Source organism: Marmota marmota, unplaced genomic scaffold (genome assembly GCF_001458135.2).
Source record: "Marmota marmota marmota unplaced genomic scaffold, marMar, whole genome shotgun sequence".
Classification (NCBI taxonomy): Eukaryota; Metazoa; Chordata; class Mammalia; order Rodentia; family Sciuridae; genus Marmota; species Marmota marmota.
This window is the reverse complement of record NW_026000153.1, coordinates 8,502,342-8,525,376: the sequence shown is the minus strand read 5'-3', so window position 1 is coordinate 8,525,376 and position 23,035 is coordinate 8,502,342. Positions and strand designations below refer to the sequence as shown.

Genomic DNA, 23,035 nt, shown 5'->3' with positions numbered 1-23,035 from the left:
CCTCGGGGCGGAGCCCGGTGGCCAGGCCCGGGGTCAGACCACCCGCCCGCGCCAGCTCCCCTCAGCTCATCCCGACTCCTCTCTCCGTTGCTCACTTTCTCTCTTCTGTTCCCTGACTTTCTCCCCACCCATTCTCCCTTTCTCCTCCAAATCCTTCAGCTGCCACCGTGATCCCTTCTGTGGCTTTGTTTAGCCGGGAGGGGAAAAGAATCTGAATAAACCTGAGGTGCTTCCTCCTGGAGCAGGAGGAGCACAATCCCCATGTCTATCCCTGGGCATTAGCTCCAGATCATGGCTGGTTTCCGCAGCTGCCTCCCGGGCACACCTGGGGTCAGAATCGCCCGCGATCTGAGCCTGCTGTAAGCGGGGTCTGGGGGGCGCAGACTCGGGAGCGCACCCAAAAAGTGACAGGCAAACGCGTGCCGCGCCCAGCTGGGGATCGCTGGCCGGGCCAGAAAGGAGACTGGGAAGGGACAGCCCGAACTCTCTCCGCCTCACCCCCAGCCGAACCTGCAGTTATGGAGTCCCCAACCAAGGAGATTGAAGAATTCGAGAGCAACTCTCTGAAATACCTTCAACCGGAACAGATTGAGAAAATCTGGCTTCGGCTCCGAGGACTGTAAGTAAACCTATTTACTTCTCTTTCCCTATTTCCCTTCACCCATCCTTATTTTCTCACACAACAGGAAGCATATACTTATCCCCTTTCTGCATGTACCTTTAAATCCAACCCTAAAAGTTCCACAACTGCCTCTCTGTTAATTAAAGTCACTGCTACCTTTCTTCTAACGCAGGGAGGGTTGTCTTTTTTTTTTTTTTTTTAAGACTCTTTGTTATTTCCAAATCTCTCCTTTTTTGGGGAAGGGGATATGTCCTTAGATGAGCACAATTGGTAGCGAGGGGCCTTCCCGCTCTTTTGCCTTAGGGAGGAAAGTTTGGGGACCTTGCTCAGGGACTTTTATTTAAAGAGTTTTCCCTGCAAACTGCTTTGAGCACCTTGGCGGGTGGTCCAAGAACTCACCAACAATTCACCTTAAACGTATATTCTGGTTGCTGGATTCTCTTCTGGCTCTTTCCAGCTTAGTGTGTGTGTGTGTGTGTGTGTGTGTGTGTGTGTGTGTGTAATATTTCTGGCAGAAAAGCTCTTACTAGAAAGAAGGGCTATTATGGAGAAAAGTGGGGGTCAGAAGCATTATTGGAGTTTCCTAGCAATATCTGAAGAGCAAAAAAAGGTATTTGCCTTTCATTTGGTGACCAACATGGTAGATGGATCAATGGGAAGAGATCGCTGAATTTCAGTCACTTATTGGATTCTGGTTTTGGACACTGAGGAGAGGTGACCTGAAAATCGTGTGTGTGTGTGTGTGTGTGTAATAATTCGTAAACAATGAACTTCTGGTCACTTAGTTCTAAAGCTGCAGTGATGGTTGTACATTTCCAGTTTGCTTCTCAGTTGACCAGGAATCTCCCAAAGACCCCTTCCATGACTACTATATATTCATTTTAGCACCTATTTGGCACCAGAGACCTAGTGTGGTTTAAAAAGTCATTTTTCTCTAAATATGTTCCACAGACTTTCTGTTCCTACTAAGGCACTGGTGGGAAAACCAGCTCTTTGCTATTTTGTTTTGCTGCCATTATTGTTTTTGAAAGTGTGTGTGTGTGCGCACGCACACACCCACACACCCACACACACCCACACACACACACAGCAAAGCGAAACAAATAAAGGAGATGCTGATCTAAGGTGGCTTGTCTTGGGATGACCACATCCCAGTACAATATAAGGGGTCCTCATTGAAAGGAGTGATTTATAAGAGTCATTCCGTCAGTAATCTAAGTGAGCTTCATTGCCATTGGCCTCATGGGAAACCTTACCAAATAATTTGATTTTGACTTGTGTGGCCACAAGTAGAAGTGGTAAACTTATTTGGAAGTCTTGTCTCTCTGGCTGGCAGGCTCTTCTCACAGTTTAGGTGTCTGCAGCTCTTTCAGAGCTGTGTTTACAGTAAGCTCATGTTCAGTGTTGTGAACATTACATCCAATTTTACCGTGCTGCACACAGAAAGTCAGTTCTGTTTACAAAGTCTGGGTGTAAGGTGTATGATGTGAAAGTGTGGTCAGCCTCGCCTTAGAGGGACTCATATCCACACACCCAGGCACTGCTTCGCTTAACATTCCACGAAGTCACTCAGGCTAGCAAAACTGAGGTGAGAACTTGTGCAAGAAAGCATTTAGCACTTACACCACTCTGTCTTGTAGCTTTCTCAGTTTCCTATCTGTTAGGCTTTTCTCCCCAGCGTGTTGTGGAGTGATGAAGTCACACTTTCATTTTCTAGTCTCTCCTATTGACCCAGAATCTGGTGCCTTTGAACATGAAAGGCGTGGGTTGCCTCTTCCCCCAAAGTGTTTTGGAATCCCTCTTGCTGTCCTCCCTCCTGGAACAAGCTGCTTAACAGCAATCCTATGGCATCTTTAACTTGACTTTCTAATTTAGAAGGGTATGTTATTATTTGTTATTATAATACATTTTTTCCTGCTACAATGACTCTACTACTATTCTTACTATCATTTTTTTTTAATGCAAAGCAGTGGTGCTGGAATCAGTTGCTAAGGACTCCAAAAGCCAAAGCACATGCTCATTTATACAACTGGGAATAACACTTCAGAGGTCCACAAAATAGAAACCCTTAGGAGAAGGAAGGGAGTGTGTATGTATGTGTGTATTTGTCCACACAACAGATTGTCAACAAGAGAAAGGGAGCTGCTCTTTCAATATTTTAGAAAGAGCCAGTAGCTAGTACAATTGGATTTTCATATCAATTAATTATCGCAACACTTTATTGGAAGGGTTTTATATGTGACCACAGATGGTCAGGAATTCAGTTCAATTGGTCTGAAAGCGTATGAGTTTAGGACATGATCACCTCATGCTTGGATTGTTCAATGGTGTCACTTCTCCTTGCTGGAGTCTCCCCTATTTAATCTGTTGTTGAATTCTATCTCTTCCATTAGGGTGAAAGTTCTACAGGACAGATGCTTTATGTGTCTTAATCCTGCTGAGTCTTTAACAGTGTTTGGTACTCAATCAAAAGGTGCTGAAGGAAACATACGGATTCTGATGTGAACTTTTTAATATGCAAAATTAAGATGAATATATATTTGAGTCAGCCTATGAGCCTTAAAACCTATCAACCCTGGTTGACAGGGAACAGGTTTTATTAGTGTCATCTAAACTGGTATGAGAACTGGGCAAGATGTGACAAAGCCATGACCCAGGGCTGGATCCTGTTGGCATATTTACTGAGGTTCGCTCTACCCTCTCCTCATAACTCCCTTTTCCGCACTGGGGAGGCTTAGTGTCTATCAGCAGCAAGAGGATTTCTGTGGTTATCATCTGCAAGGAATCTACAGTGCAGGAAATACAGGGGATGACTCCCTATCTATTCCAATTCCATCAGTCCTCCTGCTTTATCTGCCTCGGACTTCTCCCGATCTGAATACTGTAGAGTTTATTGATTCGTTATGCACATTATTTTCCTCCCTTGACAAAATATCAGCTCCTTGAGTTTTTTTTTTTAATCTTGATCTGCTTTGCTCACTGGTTTATGCTTGATGCTTGGTGTATAGTGAATTCCCAACACTTATATGAAACCTAGAGCTACTTCACATGTTTTTTGAGGAAAGAATCAAGAAAAATTCTTAACCCAGCATTGTGGCATTACCAACATATGAATAGTGTATGAATATTGGAAATCTGATTCTTAAACACTGTCTACCCCAGCTGAGATGATAACAGCCTGCAAGCCTAGGTGTTTACAACTACACGGATTCCTCTGGTCTTCCAATGAGGTGCTGCATGCTAATGCAGGGAGGCCAACTGTGATGTGAGTGAGGTGATGTTCCTCAGTCTCCCTCTGCAGTTCTACCAGCTCTGATACCCAGGTTCACAATACTTTAAGTCAGAAGGGAACAAACACTGCTCACCTGAGCTTTTTGAAGTCAGTCTGTCAGGGGGTGTTGCTCTCTCTCCTGAGAGCAGCTTCATTTTCACTTTTCTGTGAACTTATAATTGTGTCCCATGGGCTGTTGTTATATTTCTCTTCTCTGTAAGAGTGGGTAGAATTTTTAAGAGCTCCTCCTAATTGCATTGTTGGCAATGGGCATTCTTTATACCCTGATAATGTGGGGGAAGCCTCAGGGGTTTGAGCAAGAGGGTCTTGACTTGTGCCTTGGGTCCTGACCAAGAGTGTTTCTGTTGCTGCTTGCTGCAAGATGACAAAAAGTTGTTCCTATGTTTGTGTGTGTGTGTTTTGTGTGTGTGTGTGTGTGTGTGTATATATATGCGCTGGAGGATAGGTTTAATGTATTCCTTGGCATTTATTGTCATAATTATAATTATCTAAGTTGTCATTTATTCATTTTGCCCAAATATAAAGTAGTCAGTGGAATAAATTTTATGCTTATACAGTGCTCTGTGAAGGAGATAATTTTTCAACATTATTTAAAGTAATATTATGAGTATGTAATAGGTATAACAGCAGGTGCATGACGGCTAGATTAGTGGACTGGAACAACTATTTTTGTCTACCCAGCAACCCCTCCCCACCTACTATGGTAACAGATCTTGCTCCCTGATTGTACCTTGAGCCCTGTCACAGGGAACAGATCCCAACCAGAGCATCCTTCCTTGACATTTCTGTACTGGCCATGGGAGATTGATGCTTTCTGCTTCTTCTGGACTTGGTACCTTCCATTAGATCTGTTTCCCATTGTCTTCGTGAAGACAGTGAAAAACCCTCAAAGAGAAGTACAGGTGAGAAGATGGAGTGGGAACCCCTGGGTTGGCTCCCGAGCGCCGGGTTCCTGCAGATGTTTCTCTGATTTTTTTTTTTTTTTTTTTTGCTAAACCAGCTGCCTGAGTCAGTCAGTCAGACTGTTTTTGCTTAGGCTGTTGTTTTCCTTTCTCTGAAGTAGTCTTAACTAAAGCCCCTGATGTACATAGAACTTAAGAGGCTCTTTCAAACCATACAGTAAAGATGTGTATTGGGGGGGTGCCCTAGGCAAAAACACCTGTATTTTTGGTTTTGTGTTTTTTATTTAAACCTTCTTAATCTTTATTTTATTTCTATTCACCTGAATTCTTAAATAGTATAATTGATGTTCAGTCAACATGAGGCTTCTCTTTCACTCTCTCTTTTAATTTAGTACTAGATATTGAACCTAGGGGCACTGAACCACAGTGTACCACATCCATAATCTTTTTTATCTTTTATGTTGAGACAAGGTCTTGCTAAATTTCTTAGTGCCTCACTAAGTTCCTTAAGCTGGCTTTGAACTTGCGATCTCCTGCCTCAGCCTCCCCAGCTGCTAGAATTACAGGTGAGGTTTATCAATTAACATTTAATGAGTATGTGTTATGTGCCAGTCACTTGGTGAGGCTTGGGTATGCAAAAGTTGGGAAGATGCCTAGCTGACCTTTAGCAGTTCATAGGCTAGGGGGAAAGACTGACATGAATACCCAGATGGGATGAATAGAAATACAGAGGTTCAGGGGGAGCTACTTCTGCCTGGGAAGAGTCCTTAAAGACATCTCCTCACGTGTACTTCTCTTTAAGGGTTGCTCATTGTCTTCACTAAGATTACTTTCATTGATGTCAGCCTCTTTGCAAAGATACAAGGAAGGTTTATGCAAAGATGTGGGGAAAACACAGAATCATCTACACGGCCCAGAATAAACCAGCTCAGAGTGCTGAACTGTTTTCATGGACCATTAGAAAAGCTGTTTATTCTTCTAAGGACATGACTTGAGTCCTATTGAGCTTCTTTACGCTCATTTTTCATTAATAATTCCCAAAGGACAGGATATATTTGGGTCTCTTTGCTGACATTCAATGTGGATCTACTAGACAGACCACCCACGTCAGCATTGAAGCAGTTGGTCCCCGGACTGGTCAAGGTAATAGAGTGAGTTCCCCCTATAAATCAATTCACTAAATCTTTGTTATTTTCCTCTAAAGATTCCTATGTGGCCTCCTCTTAACAGTTCTTGCAATAATAGTAAGGGATAGATAGAAGTTATGAATGGTGAGAACAGTGTGTGCTACGGTGTAAAGGCTTGAGAAACCCTGGCACACCAGGGGGAAGGGAGAGGGGACACTGGAGAGGAAGGCTTGGGCAGGGAGTGACACATGGAGTTTTTAAAATTTATTTTTCATTTTGCTCAAAATTAAACACGTTCAGAAAGGAGGAGGCTATTTGAGCACATTTTACTATCCAACAAAAAAGTGTTATGTTCTAGGCTTTTCCCTTTTAGAGCTTCTCATGAAATCTTTTGCTTTTTTTTTTTTTTTTTTTTTTTTTTTTTTTAAGGATGTATTTTATCCTTTCAGTTATCAGGACTTTTTGAAAGATTTTAGGCTAGAGAATAACAAGATGAGATTTGAATTTTAGGATCATAGTTCTGGATGAAGTGTAGAAAACAGACTAGAGATGAGAGTGGGGCCTGGAGACCAGTTGGAGAAGATGCCTGAGTTGAGGAGTGCACTTGAAACTAGAATTGACCAAACTTAGATTTGGAACACACACACACACACACACATACACGCACGCACACACGCACACACACATACACAAAGTTGTCTCCAAGTTTGTTTTGGCTTGGACATGTCAGTGATTTTGGTGCCATTTGCCTTGTTATGGGCTGAGGAGAGAACAGCAGGCTTGGATAAGACAGAGTGATAAGCTTGGGCACAGACATGTTGACCTGGTAAACTTGGAGTGTCCTGTGGGTGACAGCCATCTGGAACTTCTGAGAGGCCGTTGGCTTGGAGCTGTGGAACTGACAGTCCTAGTTCTGAGTTAAAGTCTTGAAAATGGGACCCAAAGAAGAGGGGAATGACCTGAGTGTCTCCCAAAAGCCATTCCAAAAGAATAATTTTAAAAATTGTTGTTTATTTTCCTAATTAAATAAGTATTTTCCTAATTAATTAATTAATTAATCATTAATACACTAAATATATGATATTAGCATACATTTAGTATATTATCATATATTTAGTGTATTAATAAGTCATCCCACTATTCTCCCATTTAATTAGGAATATCAACACATTTTTATTAGGTGCCTCTTATGTACCAGTTATTAAGAGCTTTGAAGGAATATAAAAGTACCAGGAGTCAATCCTTGCCTTCAGGAAACTTAAGAATCTAGTTAAGGAGGTGAGAGAATTCTTATGCATGTGAAGATTAAAAACAGCAATAAAAGATAATAACTAATGCTAAGTGAGAGACAGTGACACCACACTCAGGTTGGGTTTAGGGAAGTTAATATTTGTGTTTGAGAAACTGACTTTCAGTCTTTCTCTTCCTAATAAAATCAAGTTAAGTTTCTCTGAAATGCATTCTGAATGTACAACAAAGGGCAGAAAATGATGACTATAATAAAAAGAGGGTAACTAGATTGTCACATTTAGAGTTAAATTTTCTTTACTTGAATATGAATGCAGTTTAATAGCACATCATCACTTCTTATCACTTGGTTGTTTTAATAACTTATTAGCTAATTATAACTCAGTATTTGGCAGCTATGTGCTTATTATTTTGGCCAAATTTTACACATGACTCCGTTGGTTGGAAAGCAGCCCTAGGCAGAGAGGTTTCTGCATTTCCAATTCTAGATTTCTGTCTTTAATTTTGTTTGGCTCATAGAAAACTACTTTCTTCAGTTCCCATTGCTCTATATGGAGGGAAACTGCTTCTGTGATTTAACCTTCTGGCCTTTTTAGAACCAACTAAGATAATTGTTAAATATGAGACACATAAAACAGTCTGTGATAGCTTTGAGAATGTCATTAATGATTTCTTATTAGTAATAAGAAATGAATTCTACAACAAATGGAACAGTGAGTTTGGAGAAAGTGTACTATATCCATATAAAACATTGGTATTCTTCAGCTTTCTATTGGAGTGCACTCTTTATTCCTTTCGACAGCCGTTATTAAACAAAATAAGTGAAATCTTAATGAGTGCAATGTGAAATGTTACTACATTGTGAAATTATGAAAGAGCTTAAGAGAGTAATTCAAATTGAAAATTATGAATAGTGACTTTTATTTATATATTTGAATGAATGTGCACACATCTATATGCAGTGAGCTCAATTATCACTCGTTCACTTAGCAAATATTGTTCTAGCACTTACTCTGTGCCTGACATGTGCTAGGTTCTCAGGATTTATTGAGAAATGAGACAAAAGCTCTCCCTCAGGAAGTGTCCAGTTTACAATTAGAAGCAAATTTTAAACAATATTTCCACAAATAACTATTTATTGTGATGCATGACACAAAGACATACAGGATACTGTGAAAACTTATAAAGAGAAGGTCCAAAGCTGGTTCAATATTCAGGTTAATCTTAAATCTCACCTTTGAAGGGTAAGATTCAAGGTTAGATATGAAGACTAAGTACATAGTACTTAAAAATCAGGAAAGAGTGTTCTAGGGTACTCAAGACAGAAAGGAATATGATACCTCTGAGAAAAAAGAAATAAGGCCAGTGGCCTCAGCATAGAGAATAAGGAGATCTCAGGCAGGAGACACAGCTGGAGAGGGACCAGATTCTGCCTCATTGCACCAGGGTCCTGAGTCCCCCAGGAAGCCATTGTTTGTAGAGATGGATTTGAGGACTTTAGGGGAAGTAGGCCCAATAGGACTTGGATATAGTGGATGAGAAAATAAGGTGTGATCTAAAATCCAGGTTTTAGCTTGAATCCCCAGGTGCTGTTGACTTAGATCAAGGTCACCAAGGGGCACAAGTTTGCAGGTTTGGCTGTGGGTGCAGTAGAATAGAGATGATGAGTTATTTGGATATGCTGAATATTAGGGACCTGCAGGAGCACACCCCCTGAGGGAGATACAGTGAAGCATGAGCAATTGGGTAAATGGACCTGCAGATCAGAGGAAAGGTCTGGGTTAGAGATATAATGTATAATGCCACAAAGTATGAAGGAAAAAAATCTCTCTCTCTCTGTGTGTGGTGTGTGTGTGTGTGTGTGTGTGTGTGTGTGTGTGTGTGTGAGTGATGCTGAATAAATAAATATTACTACGAATCTCACATGTTGAAAGCATACAGTTTAGCCTGACAGCCTAAATATAAGGAAGGTGCTAGGAGACCAGAAGTTTACATGTATTTTCTCATTGGCATTTGCTTGTTCAAGATAATGGGAAAGCCCAGCTAGTAATTACAGTACATAGCTTTGCTGAGGCTCTTATGTTGACTTCTTCGTGTAATGCCCAGCACAATGAAGGTTTGGCACAGAGACAGCAGCCTGGAGTGAGTGGGATCCTTCTCAGCATTCTAAGGGCAGAAAGAGGCTGTTACCAAGGAAGCCCAAAAGGGTTGAAACCCTCATCAGGCACTTCTGGGAGGTACAGGGCAGGAGCTAGGCAGCTAATATCTGAAGCCCAGAGCCCAGGACAATGTAGAGGGGTGTGGTAAAGCTTGGCTAGGTGGAAACTCTCTGAACCCGGAAAATCAGGTTTGTCCAGATTCCAAATAACCAAAATCCTTAAATAACGTGGACATTTCCTACTCTCTGGAAATACACTTAGTAAATGTGGTAGTAAGGATTAATACATTTTTTAATGTTATTGCTTTTTTGTAATATTTTTACTTATTTTTATGTGGTGCTGAGTATCGAACGTAGTGCCTTATACATGCTAGGCATGTGCTCTACCACTGAGCTACAGCCCCAGCCCAAGATTAATCTTTGAAAGCTACTTCCAAATGTGTTTTAGGAGTGGTTTAAATTCAGATTAATACCGCCCACCCCACCACCTCTTTTTTCTACTTCTCTGATTCTTGCCTAAGAATAATTCTGAGGGGTTCTATAATACCTTCAAATTAAGATCCATTAATAGATTTTATTTTGTACTCTATACTGTTCTAGGGAGTCATTACTGGAAATCCTGTCCGCTCACTGTGAGAAACTATAAACATTTTAATTAATAAGGTCTCATGTAACTCATTTGTGAAATGTAAGGATTGATGATCAGAAATTAAACTGATAAGAACAGATACTACACATGATCTTAGCCAAAAGGCCGAGAAGCGATGATGATCAGAAATTGAGCATCATAAATGTTGTTTAAAACTGCCATTCTGTCTATGGAACAACTAGCTGAAATTGGTAATTGTTAGACGGAAATGATAGAATTGTTCAAAGCACCCATTGCTGAGAGCTTTGGCATAATTTCAGTGCAAGTAACTACTTTAGCTCAGGAAAATTTAGTTCCAATGCTCATTTGATATCATTTGGTGGAGGAGCTCAAAATGGGTCCAAGGAATACATCTGCTAGTCTCCCCTCCTCCTGCCCTGTTTCTTGAACAATGGCTTCATTTTGTCTTATTTATTTATTTATTCATCTATTTATTTATTTATTTTTGGTACTGGGGATTGAGCCCGGGGCACTTAACCACAGAGCTACATCTCCAGCCCTTTTTATATAGAGACAAGAGTATTGCTGAGTTGCTTAGAGCCTAAGTTGTTGAGGCTGGCCTCAAACTTACAATCCTCCTGTCTCAGGCTCCCAAGCTGCTGGGATTACAGGCATGTGCCATCATGCCCAGCTCCTCATTTTGTCATATTTATATTGTTTTAGATTTACATAAGTGCTCAGAGAGCCTTATGCAGAAGATGATACTATGAGACAGGATTTTAGAGGAAACAGGAAGGCCCTTTGCTCTCAGGGAGCTGTGACATTAACTGGAATTCACCTGGAAGTTTCAGTGACCAACAGCTGCTCTCTGCCAGGAGCAGGTTTTGCTGAGCATTGGTAGGAATGGCCTATGGGTCGAGAGAGGGAAGGAGTGCTAGCTACTGCAGTGGACAGGAAAGGCTTAGGAAAAAATTAAACTGTCACTGAAGTTCAACATGGCAGAAGATAACAGTTTTTATTCTGGCTGATTCTACATGGAGAAAAACAAAGCAGAGAATTGAAGCAACTCTGAATAATTCAATGAAGACAAACAAACAACCAACCTACCAAGCCGCCTTTAATTACAGGGATATGAATGAAGAGTGAGGTTTGGTCGTAAGCCTTTGGATTTTATCCCCACTTTGGCAGCGCTGTCACAGATATTAAGAGAGATTTTTGTTTTCAGCCTTTCTCATTGATGTTTATTTAAATAAGAGCTGGGCTCCCAGGAAGGAGGTCACCGACATCTTTTCCATTCCCACCCACACAGATTTGCTGTATTTATACCACAGCAAGTGGTTGTAAATGCATGAATAGAGGAATAAATCATTTATGCAAAAAACGTACTACTTGAACTTCAATAAGCGTGACATTTACTTTCCATTTTCTTTCTCTGAAAACCTTTCCATTTCCCGCCCCCTTGGTCCCACCGATTAGCTCACTGCCTGGATTTAAGCAATGGATTTTTAGCTGGAGGGCAAAGTAACAGTGTTTGAGCTGCTCAAGACACCTTGCTTTCCAAGGGAAGATTTCAGCTTTCTGTGAGGAGGGATCCTATTTGGGGGCCTCTTAGACAGTAATCCAAGTACCAGAATTTTTAATCCAGGCTCAGGCAAGAAGCAGGCATGACGAAAAGTCTTGGATTTCGGTGTCTGGCCAGCTGTTAGCAGGCAGATGAGGGGCTGGGGAGGGAGAACTAGGTAGAGCCAGGTTTGCTTGAGGAGTGTGGGGTGGGGGGCAAGGAAGGGGCCACAGGACACAGCCACAGTGTGGATTTGCTGTGAGTTGGTAAGGTTTCAGAAGGTGCCTCCTGTGGGCTTGTTTGGTTTGGATTAGGTTACCATCTCCTCGAAGGCTCACTTGCCCCTGCCCGCAATTACTAGATAGACACCTACTCCCAGGAGTGAGTAGAAAACTGATGGTTTTATTTACACCTCTGATTCTGATTAGCATTCTCCTTTTTTTTTCCTGTTCACTCTCCTGAACCCCAAACCACACTGGCAAAAGGTGTCTTTCATTTGGTTTTGATCTCTTCACTTCTGGCTAAATCCATTAATGTGTTGTGTCTTTGGGGATGTCTGTCCCTGAATAGGGGCATCCTTTTCTATGAAGGCTCAAAGAGAGGGTGGGAGGCCCTAACATAATTTTCCCCAATAGAAGTCCTGGCAGAAAAATCCCCTTGAAATTTTAAACAAAAACTCTTCCCTAATGATTGAGTTGTTCCAGGTGAAAATGAGTTTATATCATTTCATTGTTTTTTAAATTTATTTTCTCTTGCCTTGGATCTTTGACTGGGCAGGAAAATAGAATCATCATGCACATGGTATTTCATTTTGTTAAGAAATGTTTGAGCTAGTAATAGAGGAGGTTATTTTTATCTATTATCTTTTTCCCTGTCCCTAAATATTCTGGTGGAAGGTGTCAGGAGATCAAAAGTTTATATATATTTTCTCATTGGCATTTATTGTTCAAAATATTGGAAAAAGTAGCAAAGAATCAATATGTACGTATATCTTTATAACTCTAGGTATTAACATGCATCACAGAAAGGAAATCATCAGAAAGAAAAGTAAATGTAAAGACCTCCCATTCTCAGCAGCCTGGAGATTAGTTTATGTAACATGGATTTGGTAGAAGTTTCTAGGCATATCCAGTCTACACTGTGCATGCCAATGAAAAACAAAACCTGAGGATCAGATGATCATTCTGATCCTGGCTCCTTTCATGGTTATTTGTGGTATTTTTTCTCCATCCACTTTCCCACAAGTGAGATAGATGTCTATGATCAGCCTCGTGAGAACATGTAGTTAGCTACATAAGTGTTGTTGTCTCCTTTGTCTCCGAGTCTGTCCTCAGCCTCCTCCTTTCCCTCAAGGGAACTGAGAGCTGACACTCAAGATTTCCACAGCTGTCTGATTGTGTGTCAGCAGCTGGGTGGTCTCTTTGGGCAAAGATGGATACAGGATCCTCTCCGGTGGGAGAGGATACACAGGGTACACAGGAGGCTGAGTCTCTCTGTGTGCATGCAGTTATTTCCTGTCCCATCTCCCATACACAAAAGTCTTCTTATGCCCAACTGGGAGGTGTCTTGCTGTCAACCTGAAGCAGAGCCCGAGTTTTGGTTTCTCAAAGCCAGCTCGCTGGAATATTAAGCCTATTTATAAACCTCGTTATTACAGCACCCATATGGCTCTTGCTAAAAGATACTCACTTTGAAAAAGGGAAAGACTGCCAGGCGCTTCATAATTTAGCATCAGTGGTTGGTCGACTCTCACTTACTCAGGCCACTAGAAACATTTCCCAAATCATCTGCTTGAATTTGAAGCACTTGATATTTTCATCTGACTGCAGGTGCTCCCAGTGGTTTGGAAAGTCCTAGCTACCAGAGTCCCTTAAAAGCAACCTTGTTCTTACCTTCCTGTTGGTTCTTTTTCTTTTTTCTCTGCTAGTTTTTCCTCTGACCCAGGTAGCTCTGTCCTTGCTATGGAATCACCCCTTAGCCTTGCTTAGTTTCATCCTTTCTTTCCTTGATGGGGGCCAGGAGAGATAAGGTGAAGTTCAGGATCATGAAGTTCTCCTAGACGACACAGCCAAGAAGAGCTTTGGGAAACCTTTAAAAATATTGGGGGTCAGTTTTCCTTGTTCCTGTGTCAGGATCCGCTTGCCAGAATGTGATCCACTGGATGTAAATGGGCTGAAGCCTTCAAGGGGAGGTTTTGGAGCTCACTTTCCCTGTTCTGTACACAGGTGTTCGTACACACACACACACACACACACACACACACACACACTCAATTTGATACTTCCTGGACAAGCCACAGTTCTGTTGAATCACTCCAGACTTAAACAGACATTGATTTTCAGTGAAGACCAGCAGTCTTTTAATATACTTAAGAGGTAAATGAATGTGGATCAATGAATAATTCCAGGAGTAGCACAGGAGAGCCATGTGCTGAGTTACTGCCGAGAATACGTAGGATGCTGTGTGAGCAGTATGCTAAGCTCAGCGCTTAGAGTTATCGATAAAAGCATTTTTGTTAAAAACAATTTTAGGTATTTCTAAGGATAATTGAGTTCTTCAGTTCGTCAACCCCCAGTTTTATTTTCTTCTGTTCTACCTTCTGAGCAGTGGCTCAGCTTTGCCATTAGAAGAAAGTGTGTGGCAGTACTAGGTTAGCTGGGACCCATGTAGGAACAGGGTCAGGGTGGACAGGCTTCAGGGTCCTGTGGGCCTGGGGAAAGCCAGGCAGGATTTTAGCTTATCCTCCTCTGAATGGGACTGAGATTAGACCCTGCTTTCTATGTGGTTCAACTGTTCCAAGATAAGGAGAATTAGGAGTCAACAGTTTTTGTATTTTAGAAAAGCAATCTTCAACTTTTTTCTTGACTTTTTAAATCACTGAAAGGCTGTTTTTTCAAACAAAATTTGAAAAAATGGATTGAGTTCTAATACCATTATTATTTATGTACTACCATTGTTATTAATGCAGTACTGGGCCCTTTCTTGAACACTTACTGAACGCCTAGTTCTGTGCTAAATGCTTTATGGTCCTCATCACATCGAACTTCACATCAGTATATGAAGTGGGTATTATTGTTACCCAGATTTGTTTAGAGGAGGAAACTGATGATGAGGAAAGTCATTTACGTTGGTAAAGGTCGCACAGCTTACTGGACACGTTAAGTTGGAGAAGAGATTAAGCTCAGGCACATGATTTTAAGCACTATATGTAATGCCTCTCTTTTAAATAAAACAAAAACAGAAAAACAAATGGAACTCCTTTTGTGCACCATGAATGTGTATGTGTCTATATAAAAGAAAGAGAAAAAAAGAAAAGGAGAGAGAGAAAAAAGAGCCCATTTTGGTGGATAGTTTGCAAAAAGCACTGCCATGGACCTCCTCTGAGGTGCTGTGCTGGGCCTGGCCTCCAGGAGACAAGCTGCCTCCTGCAGCATGAGCCGGGCTCTCTCCATCCTCCACAGGGCTGCCAGGTTAGCCGGGTTCCGGAGCACAGCAGTTCTTGGCCATGCTCTGCTTTCCATATCAGCTCAGTCTAGCAACAGGAGTCTTGAGATTTGTGCTGTCTTATTTCCAATTTCAAAAAAATTGTAAATTTAAAGTTAGCTTGAAAAACAAACCAAAAGCAATCTCTTTATATTTTTCAGGTAGTGAGTCAGGGATAAATTCTGTTCTTAAAAAACACAAAAGGCCAAGAATAAACTGGGTTTCTCTTCTGGCTTGTTTCCTGCATTTGGATGGGAAGAATCCAGTCTGCTTTATTGTTATTGGTTTTGTTTGTTTTGTCTAGTATCTAAGTTTCCTCCTGGAATATTTGGACTTCTTGGCATCGTTTCCTCAATTTTCTTTGAAGGCTTCAGTACTTGCATTCTGTTTCAGACACTTTAAGATTCTATATCCTTAGGCAAATGACAAACCTTCTCTGGGCCTCACTTCCATCAAGTGTGAAGTGGGTTAAATCTCCTAGGGTTTGCAGAGGGTCAAGCGAGCTAATTTCCCTGCCAGGCATGGAGCAGAAGAGGCTCAACAGCTGGGCGCTCCCAGCTCTCTCATTCATTGCCTTTCCCATCAAGGCTATGGTAGATAGCTTTATTTGACTTAGTAATGTAGATGGCAGCTGCAAATAATGCATTTATTTACTTAGTAAATCATCACTGAACAGAAAGAAAATGGACAAAGAGAAAGCATTTTTTTTAAAAAAATAAATGTCTTGCTAAGATTATTCATTCATTTAACAACAATGTATTGAGCAGCTGCTATTTTCCACATGCTCCATATTAGGAGAGTTAGGGAGAAACACTAGCAGATAGTGGACAAGCCGTCATTTTTGCCATTAGTGTAACACATTGCCACCATTAGGAGTCACAAGTGCAAAGATGATAAGGGGAATCTTTACAATGTGTGTGGCCAAGAACACAACTATGGAGGTGGGGAGTGTGAGTCCCTTTCCCTGAGTTTTTCAAATGCACAACTTCTACTTTTTTATTTGTTCTTTTTAGGTATGCATGACAGTAGAGTGTATTTTGACATAAATACATGGAGTATAACTTATTCTAATTAGGATCCCATTCTTGAGGCATGACCTGTATTTTGACACATGTAGATGGCAGCTGCAAATAATTCATTTATTTAGCATATATATGTGTATGTATATCTGTTCTGCATACATACATACACACCTACGTGTGTGTATGTGTGTGTGTGTGTTTTTTGCCAATCATGTGCCAGTTGATGTACAAGCCCTCTGGGACACATACAGAGATCCATCTGATGGGATTCCTAATGCAAAAGGGCCTAGAAGTTTTAGAATGCCCCTCACATGGTGCGGTCGTCAGCTTTTTATCACTATGACAAAAACCTGAGGAAAAAAACTTAGAGGAAGAAAGATATATTTTGGCTCATGGTTTCAGAGATTTCACTTCATGGTTTGCTGACTCCATTGCTTTGTGGCCTGAGCTGAGGCAGAACATTAAAGTGGGGTAGAGGAAAGACAGATGCTCAGCTCATGGCAGCCAGGAAGTAGAGAGAGAAAGAGAAAGAGACCTGAGACAAGATATAGTCCCCAAAGGCACACCTCTGCTGAGCTGCTGCTTTCAATCATGCCCCATCTGCCTATAGTTTCTACTACCTGACAGTCATCCATTCAGCCATCAATGGATTAATCCACTGATAAGGTCAGAGCCCTGGTGATCCAATCACTTTCCAAAGCCTCACTTCTGCGGCTTGCTGCACTGGAGACCAAGCCTTCAACACACGAGATCCAAACCTGAGACACTCGAGATCCAAACCTAAGACATGGCAGGTATGACACTTGGTGAATTTCATACCTATCTCAATCTGAGGTCATTCCATCCTTTTATAGATATAGAAACCAAAGCTTGATTTAGCACAGAGTTGCATGAGGTCTCCCAGTTGGGAGGGTGAAGTTGGGTCTTGAACCATGTCTATGACCATCCAGAGCCCGGCGGCCTCTCCATGTAGTCATAGTGAGACGATGTGGTGCAGTGGAGTATGGTATGTGCTAGGTGTTAGCCTGTTGTTGGAGCACAAAAAAGGGGTGCATAAAAGAGGCCACCTCTCCCCCACAGATATTGTCTTTGTTTAAAAGTATAAATTTCTCACTTTTCCTGATTAACACTGTCTTTACACTTTTCAGCTTTATTTGTTGCTATTTCTCTGCAGTTTCCCCTGCTTGTTGGATTGTTTCCTTGTTGAAATCTTACCCATCAGTCAAGACTACCTCTTCTGCAAATTTTCCTTGAGCTATTTCTTGTGTTTTTTGTTATAACACAATAAGACTTAAGGTGCATGCCATAACTTTCTAGAATTCAAATTCTTTCACAGAGTGGACCTTTTGGAGTTATGAGGATGAGCCATGTTTAAGTGCTTATTACAATTAGGTGTTGAAAATGAAGCTATTCTTATTTTTGTTCCTCTTTGGTTCTTTCAGCACTCCCAGCAGTGCCTTTGTATGGTGCTTGGGAAATTATCTGGGAAAATTCTTTGGAAGCCAGGAGCAGAGGTTGTCTTCTTCTAATCTCTGAAGATATTCTCTGCTGATAGAATCAGTTGAGATTCTAAGTAGAAGCCAACGGCACCATTCTGGCCTGACTGCCCTCTTGTCCTTTGGTCCTTCAACAATCTTGATGTTTTTGTTTTCAGCCTTACTTGAGGTTCTTTAGCTTAGTTTATTGGACTGTGGTGCTACTGAGGTGAAGGATGTGGATCACACCACAGTGCATGTGCTCTGTGCTTGCACGTGAGAACTGTGTTTGTGGTTACTGCCTGGAGAGGGTAAGATGTCAGTGTGACAGGATTCAGGAGAGAGAGAGAGAGAGAGAGAGAGAGAAAGAGAGAGAGAGAGAGAGAGAGAGAGAGAGAGAGAGAGAGAGAGAGAGAGAGAGAAGCTCATTTATCTTAGTTTTAGGAGAGAGAACAAGGCACTATTTTAGACACTGGCATGTAGAAGGGAGCCACATAAAGAACCTGCCCTTGGGAAGTTGATGCTCAGATGAATTATCTCATTTATTTCTCATAATAAGATCCCAAGAGAAGTGCTCTGATCGTTCCCACTTTACAGATAAAGAAATTAAGTTTCAAGGAGGTTGAATAACTGTTCCAACATTATAGATTTAATTGCCAGAGCCAAGATTGGTAGTGTGTTAGCCTTCTGTTACTGTGATCAAAGTACCTGATGAGAACAAGAACAAGGGAGAAAAGTTTAGTTTTGGCTCTTGGTTCCATTTCTCTGGGCCCGAGGTAAGGTGGAACATTATGGTACAACATATGACAAAGGAAAGTTATTCAGCTCATAGCACCTGGGAAGGAGAGAGAGAGATCGAGATCATGCACATGTATGGAGAGAGAGAGAAAGGGTGGAGGAGGGAGGCAGGGAGAGGTAGAGTCCAAAGCCATGTCCCCATTGACCTAATTCCTCCAGCCATGCACTACTTGCCTGTAGTTACCACACATAGTCCATACAAATGATTAATTCATCAAATGGATTAATCCAATGTTGAGAATTCAATTCAATCTTTATTGAATTCAATAATTGAATCTTCTGATCTCTTGGAATATTGGAATATTGCGCAACACATGAGCTCTTTGGAGGACGTTTTTAGTTCCAAACCATAATGGGTCATTTGTTCTACAGCCCAAGCCTTAACCACTGGTTTAGTGAACCTTCCTCCCTGTATTTTCCTATATATGTTTATATCTCTATATGTGACTTTGTATGATGCTTGGGAAATGCTGAGAAAATTCTTTGGAAGCCAGGAGCAAAGGTTGTCTTCTAATCTCAGAAGATATCCTCTGCTGATAGAATCAGTTGGGATTCTAAGTAGAAGCTAAGGACACTGTTCTGGCCTGACTGCCATAGAATATGTATGTTTATGCATAGTTTTAGACATTTTTCTAATCATGATCATGATACTCATTCCTTAAAGAAAATTTTAACACTTCATAAAAGTAGAAATGAAATCCATTAACCCAGTGTCTTGGTATTACGTTAATGTTCTAGTTTGTTTCCTTTCAGGTAAATAGATATCAAAACATATGTGGCGAAGTCTGTGCATGGTAGGGTCTGTTTTGCATGCTGGTTTCTTTACCTAATACCTAACTTAATGCCGAGCATGCTTTTGATTTAACAGAGATGTAACAGGCCATAGTGATTTTGAACCTGAAGCCTCTGTGCTTTTCTTTGTTTGATTTAAAACACGTGATGTATGGTTCCAATTAGCAAGTGAGTGGCGTGGCTATTCTAGGTGCAGTGACTATAATGGGCAGGCAGATGTGGAACTAAGAACAACAGGGAAGAACTCCCTGGAGATGCTTCAAGGAGATTTATCATCCTTTCCTATCTCTTCCTTTCCTCTAATCCACCCACTGAGAGCTTGTTAGCACTCTTTTGTGCGTCTGCCCAGTTGACAAAACATATGAAGAACATCTGGACAGGGTCAACATACCTTTGTGGCCATTTTCCCTCAAATGCCACTCTGACCTAGGTGAAATAGTCAGGGCCGATGAGACTATCTGCACTTGCTGGGTCAAGAAGCCCAAAGCATAAGAGATTTGCTAAAGACTAACTGACGATGTCAGTGGCAGAGGTGGGCTAGACCTGGGCCTCTTCTGCTTCCCAGGGCAGTGCCCTATGGGTCACCAGCAAGTTCCTAACTTTGCTTCCACCATTTCCTTCTAGATTTTTTTCTCATTTTACCCTTCTCCACTTCTTTGAAGACCTTATGTCTGATCTCATGGTTTGGTTGCATGATTACTTGTTTATATTTAAAAAAGTTCATCTTGGGGTTAGGAGTGTAGCTCAGAGGTAGGGTGCATGCTTGAGGCCCTGGGTCCTATATCCACAACCCCCCTGCCCAATTTTTTTTTTTAAAAGGGACCATAACACTCGATGATGTGGATAATACCAACAATAGTGAAGAGACAAATAACTAATAATTATTGACCATTTAATAAGTTCCAGTCAAAATAAATGTTTTACCAGCCTCTACCTATTTACTCTGCCACCACCCCGTGAACCTTGTAGATGGAAAGGCTGAGATTGGAATCTGGATCTTGTTGTCTTTAAGCTCAACCTCAACCAACATGCCACAGTGCCCTTCAAAGGGGGCTGGAAGAGCATAGGAGCAGAGCCATTGGGCTCTTGATGCTATTTTTCACTACTAAGGCTAAAGTTATATACATCTGACCATAGTATAACACAGCAACCCCAAACTTTTAACTAGGCTTTGAAACCTAGTTCCCCCTTTACTGAGGGAACCCCTAGAGGTATTGATCTCAGTACCCATCCCCCACTCAAGCTTTCCCTTACTCTCACTACCTGCCATAAGCCATTTTCTGATGTGTATTTATGCTTCTTTTCCTACAGGAGGAAATATAAGAAAACGTCCCAGAGGTAAGAGTATCTTTCTGAAAATGGGGAGCTTTGGGGCCAGGGTTGGCTGAGTCATTGGTGGCATAGCTCTTGGCAAATATGGCTCATATTTGACTGGAACTGTAATAAACAGTGTCTTGGTTCCTTCTCAGTGAATTGTTTGCTTTATTTCGGGATCGCTACTACTGCTGTAATTAAAAATTGGTTACAGGCACCTAGCACAGCACAGTAGGGTGGATCACTGCCCACGGGAGTGGATCCCGTGGATCCAAAAGCTGGCTACAGCAGTGCCATCTAGTGAGTCGACTAAAACCTTGACTTTGGTTGGTGGGGGCTATTGAGCTCATGGCAGAGGTACCAGTTCCTTTAAGGGCAATGCTGGTGTTCTGATTGGACTGTGGGAAAGTAATTTGAAGTAGAATACCATCTATCCTCCCCTTCATGTCCCCATTGCATGAAAGAGGGGGTGTATAAAGATGAGGCCTGGCCTGGCTCTATGCTGTGCCTTGCAGATCCTTTGGTATGAGGAGTCTTGAAGGGATCAGGTGGACACTGGCTCTGACCCATGGGGCTGTTAAACTTTGGACTTGTGTCTTTTGTATTTATAGTTCCAAAATGACTTACCAAGTGTGGAGTCTTGGCTCCAAAGAGGAGCCCATTTTTCTGTGTGGTTGTGATCTCAAGTCCCTGTTAGTGCCCTTTGCTGTTTTTTGCTGATTTGGAGGAGCATGGTGCAAGCGCATAGGCTGCGGCCATGGGCAGGGCGAGTGGGGTTCCGGTTCCCAAAGAGAATAATGAAATGAGATTAGGAAATATCAGGTGCATCATGATGGAATTTTTTTGTGGTTAATGGGCTTTATTTTTTGATTAAATATATTTAAAGTATACAATATGATGCTTTGATAAACACAGTAAAATAATTATTACAGTCAAGCAAATCAACGCATCCACCATCTCCCCTATTTCATTCACAAATGCTTTCTTAGGAGGAACTTTGGTAAACTTGTGGTCAGTGTACTTCTCTGAAGCTTTCCTGAGTGAGGGGGACAAAATATTAATTCAGCATTCCCTGGGATACCAGAGTAGGTAGACATGGCCTGTTAGGATATCACATTGGGTTTTCTCAAAACGCTGTGCTGATTCTTCCAGTGTCTTTTCATGTGCTGTTCCCTTTTCCCCACCTGACCCTTGGTTAATACTCTGATGTCTGCCTTTTATATGCTCCTGTGAGCCCTCATCTTTTTATCCTTCCTTCCTGACTAATGGTGGGCAACATGTATACTGTGCCTTCTGGGGTTTGCTTTGCCTGCCATAGTGCTCAGCGTACAGTAGCCCCTGAGAAAATGTTGTTGAATGTATGATACTAACTGCTTTTCTTACTGAATTTTTAAATTGATTTTTTCCCCAGACTATTGGTAATGGCATCAGGGAGAAGTGCCTCAACTATATTACACACAACTTGGTACTGAGACAATTAAAATATAAACCAAACTATTGTTCTGTAATATATAGGCTCCCTATTTTATGTACCAGATAGCATCATGTGATTCTTCTCAGGGATTTTCCAGGAAGTCTGAATGAATTCTGGAAGAGACAGGATTGGAGTGGCATGATCTCATGAAAAAAACTTCACAAGAGTACTGTTTTATGATTAATATATTTAATGAAAATAATGTTCTAGCATCAGCCACTCTAGTCTCGGTGGCCTCTCATTAAGAAAAAGCTTTTGGAATATAAATAATGCAAGTGACAAAATATTTACTCTGTGTTGTTGAGAAGAGTTTGGAAAGCACGTTGCAAAGAAATAGAATTGCTTAGGCTTGTTGTTTGCCAAGCATTGGAAGCCCACGATCCAGATTAAAACAAAACCAAACCACAAAGCACTGATGCAGTTCAAAATGTGCCAATACCTTTCAACAGTGGCATTTTTGCATGAAAGTTTTAATCCCACTTTTTCTAATGATGATCATCTCCTGGGGTAGAGATTCCTGTGTCCTATGGTTTCCAAATAAAGTTGATAGTCCAAAGGAGTGCTATGATAATTTAGTATGCAACGTAGAGCACATGAGACATTGGGAGGAAAATGAGTGAAAACTTTGAAGGCTTCCTGGAGGTTGCTATACTTTTCTAAATATAGTCAGCTTATACAGATGGCTAGACAGTTCTGTCTTGTTCAGGTTCGTTGAACTCACGGTCATAATTGCATGTGAACCACTGAGCAGGATGTAAATTAATCACTCAGATTAGAGGGTACAATGGTCTTCAGGAGTAAAAGGTAATTTATCATCTTTACATGTAGGTAACCTGAGGTATAAGGCACTTCAGAGTTGCCTCAATTTTCTTTCAATGTGAGATAAAGAGACAGGTGAGAGGGAGTTTTATAAGAGCTGCTCAAATCTGTCAAGGTTAAAATTACTATGTTGACTTTTCTGAAAGCATATCTGAGGTGAATGCTGTTGTCATTTTTATGATATCATAAAATTAAAAGAAAAACACCAGACTGCCTGCTTCATTGAAAGTCATTTAAAATGCAAATTAATAAAGGATCAGTTTGATCTCTTTTTAATATTTTTTCGTAAGAAATAGATTCATGCTCTGTGACTATATCATTGAATAATAATAATAAAAAATCTCCAACTTAGTGGCTTC

At 41.2% G+C, this 23,035-nt stretch overlaps 1 protein-coding gene and 1 pseudogene across 15 annotated transcripts in view; one reads left to right on the top strand and one right to left on the bottom strand.

The window, feature by feature from the left end:
- Pde1c (phosphodiesterase 1C) overlaps window positions 1-23,035 on the top strand; it is a 606,321-nt gene that overhangs the window by 300,845 nt on the left and 282,441 nt on the right. Inside the window, exons 2-3 of one of the 15 annotated variants that reach the window (XM_048786443.1) lie at window positions 505-619; window positions 20,381-20,407. The exons of 12 other annotated variants lie outside the window; for them this stretch is intronic. In XM_048786443.1, the coding sequence (XP_048642400.1) occupies window positions 519-619; window positions 20,381-20,407 (128 nt within the window). In that variant the 5' untranslated portion in view covers window positions 505-518. Of the gene's footprint in view, window positions 1-14; window positions 620-20,380; window positions 20,408-23,035 lie in introns of those variants that run through there. 2 more of the 15 variants (XM_048786444.1, XM_048786445.1) reach the window with 2 other exon arrangements.
- On the bottom strand, window positions 9,904-10,115 carry LOC125611584 (annotated as a pseudogene).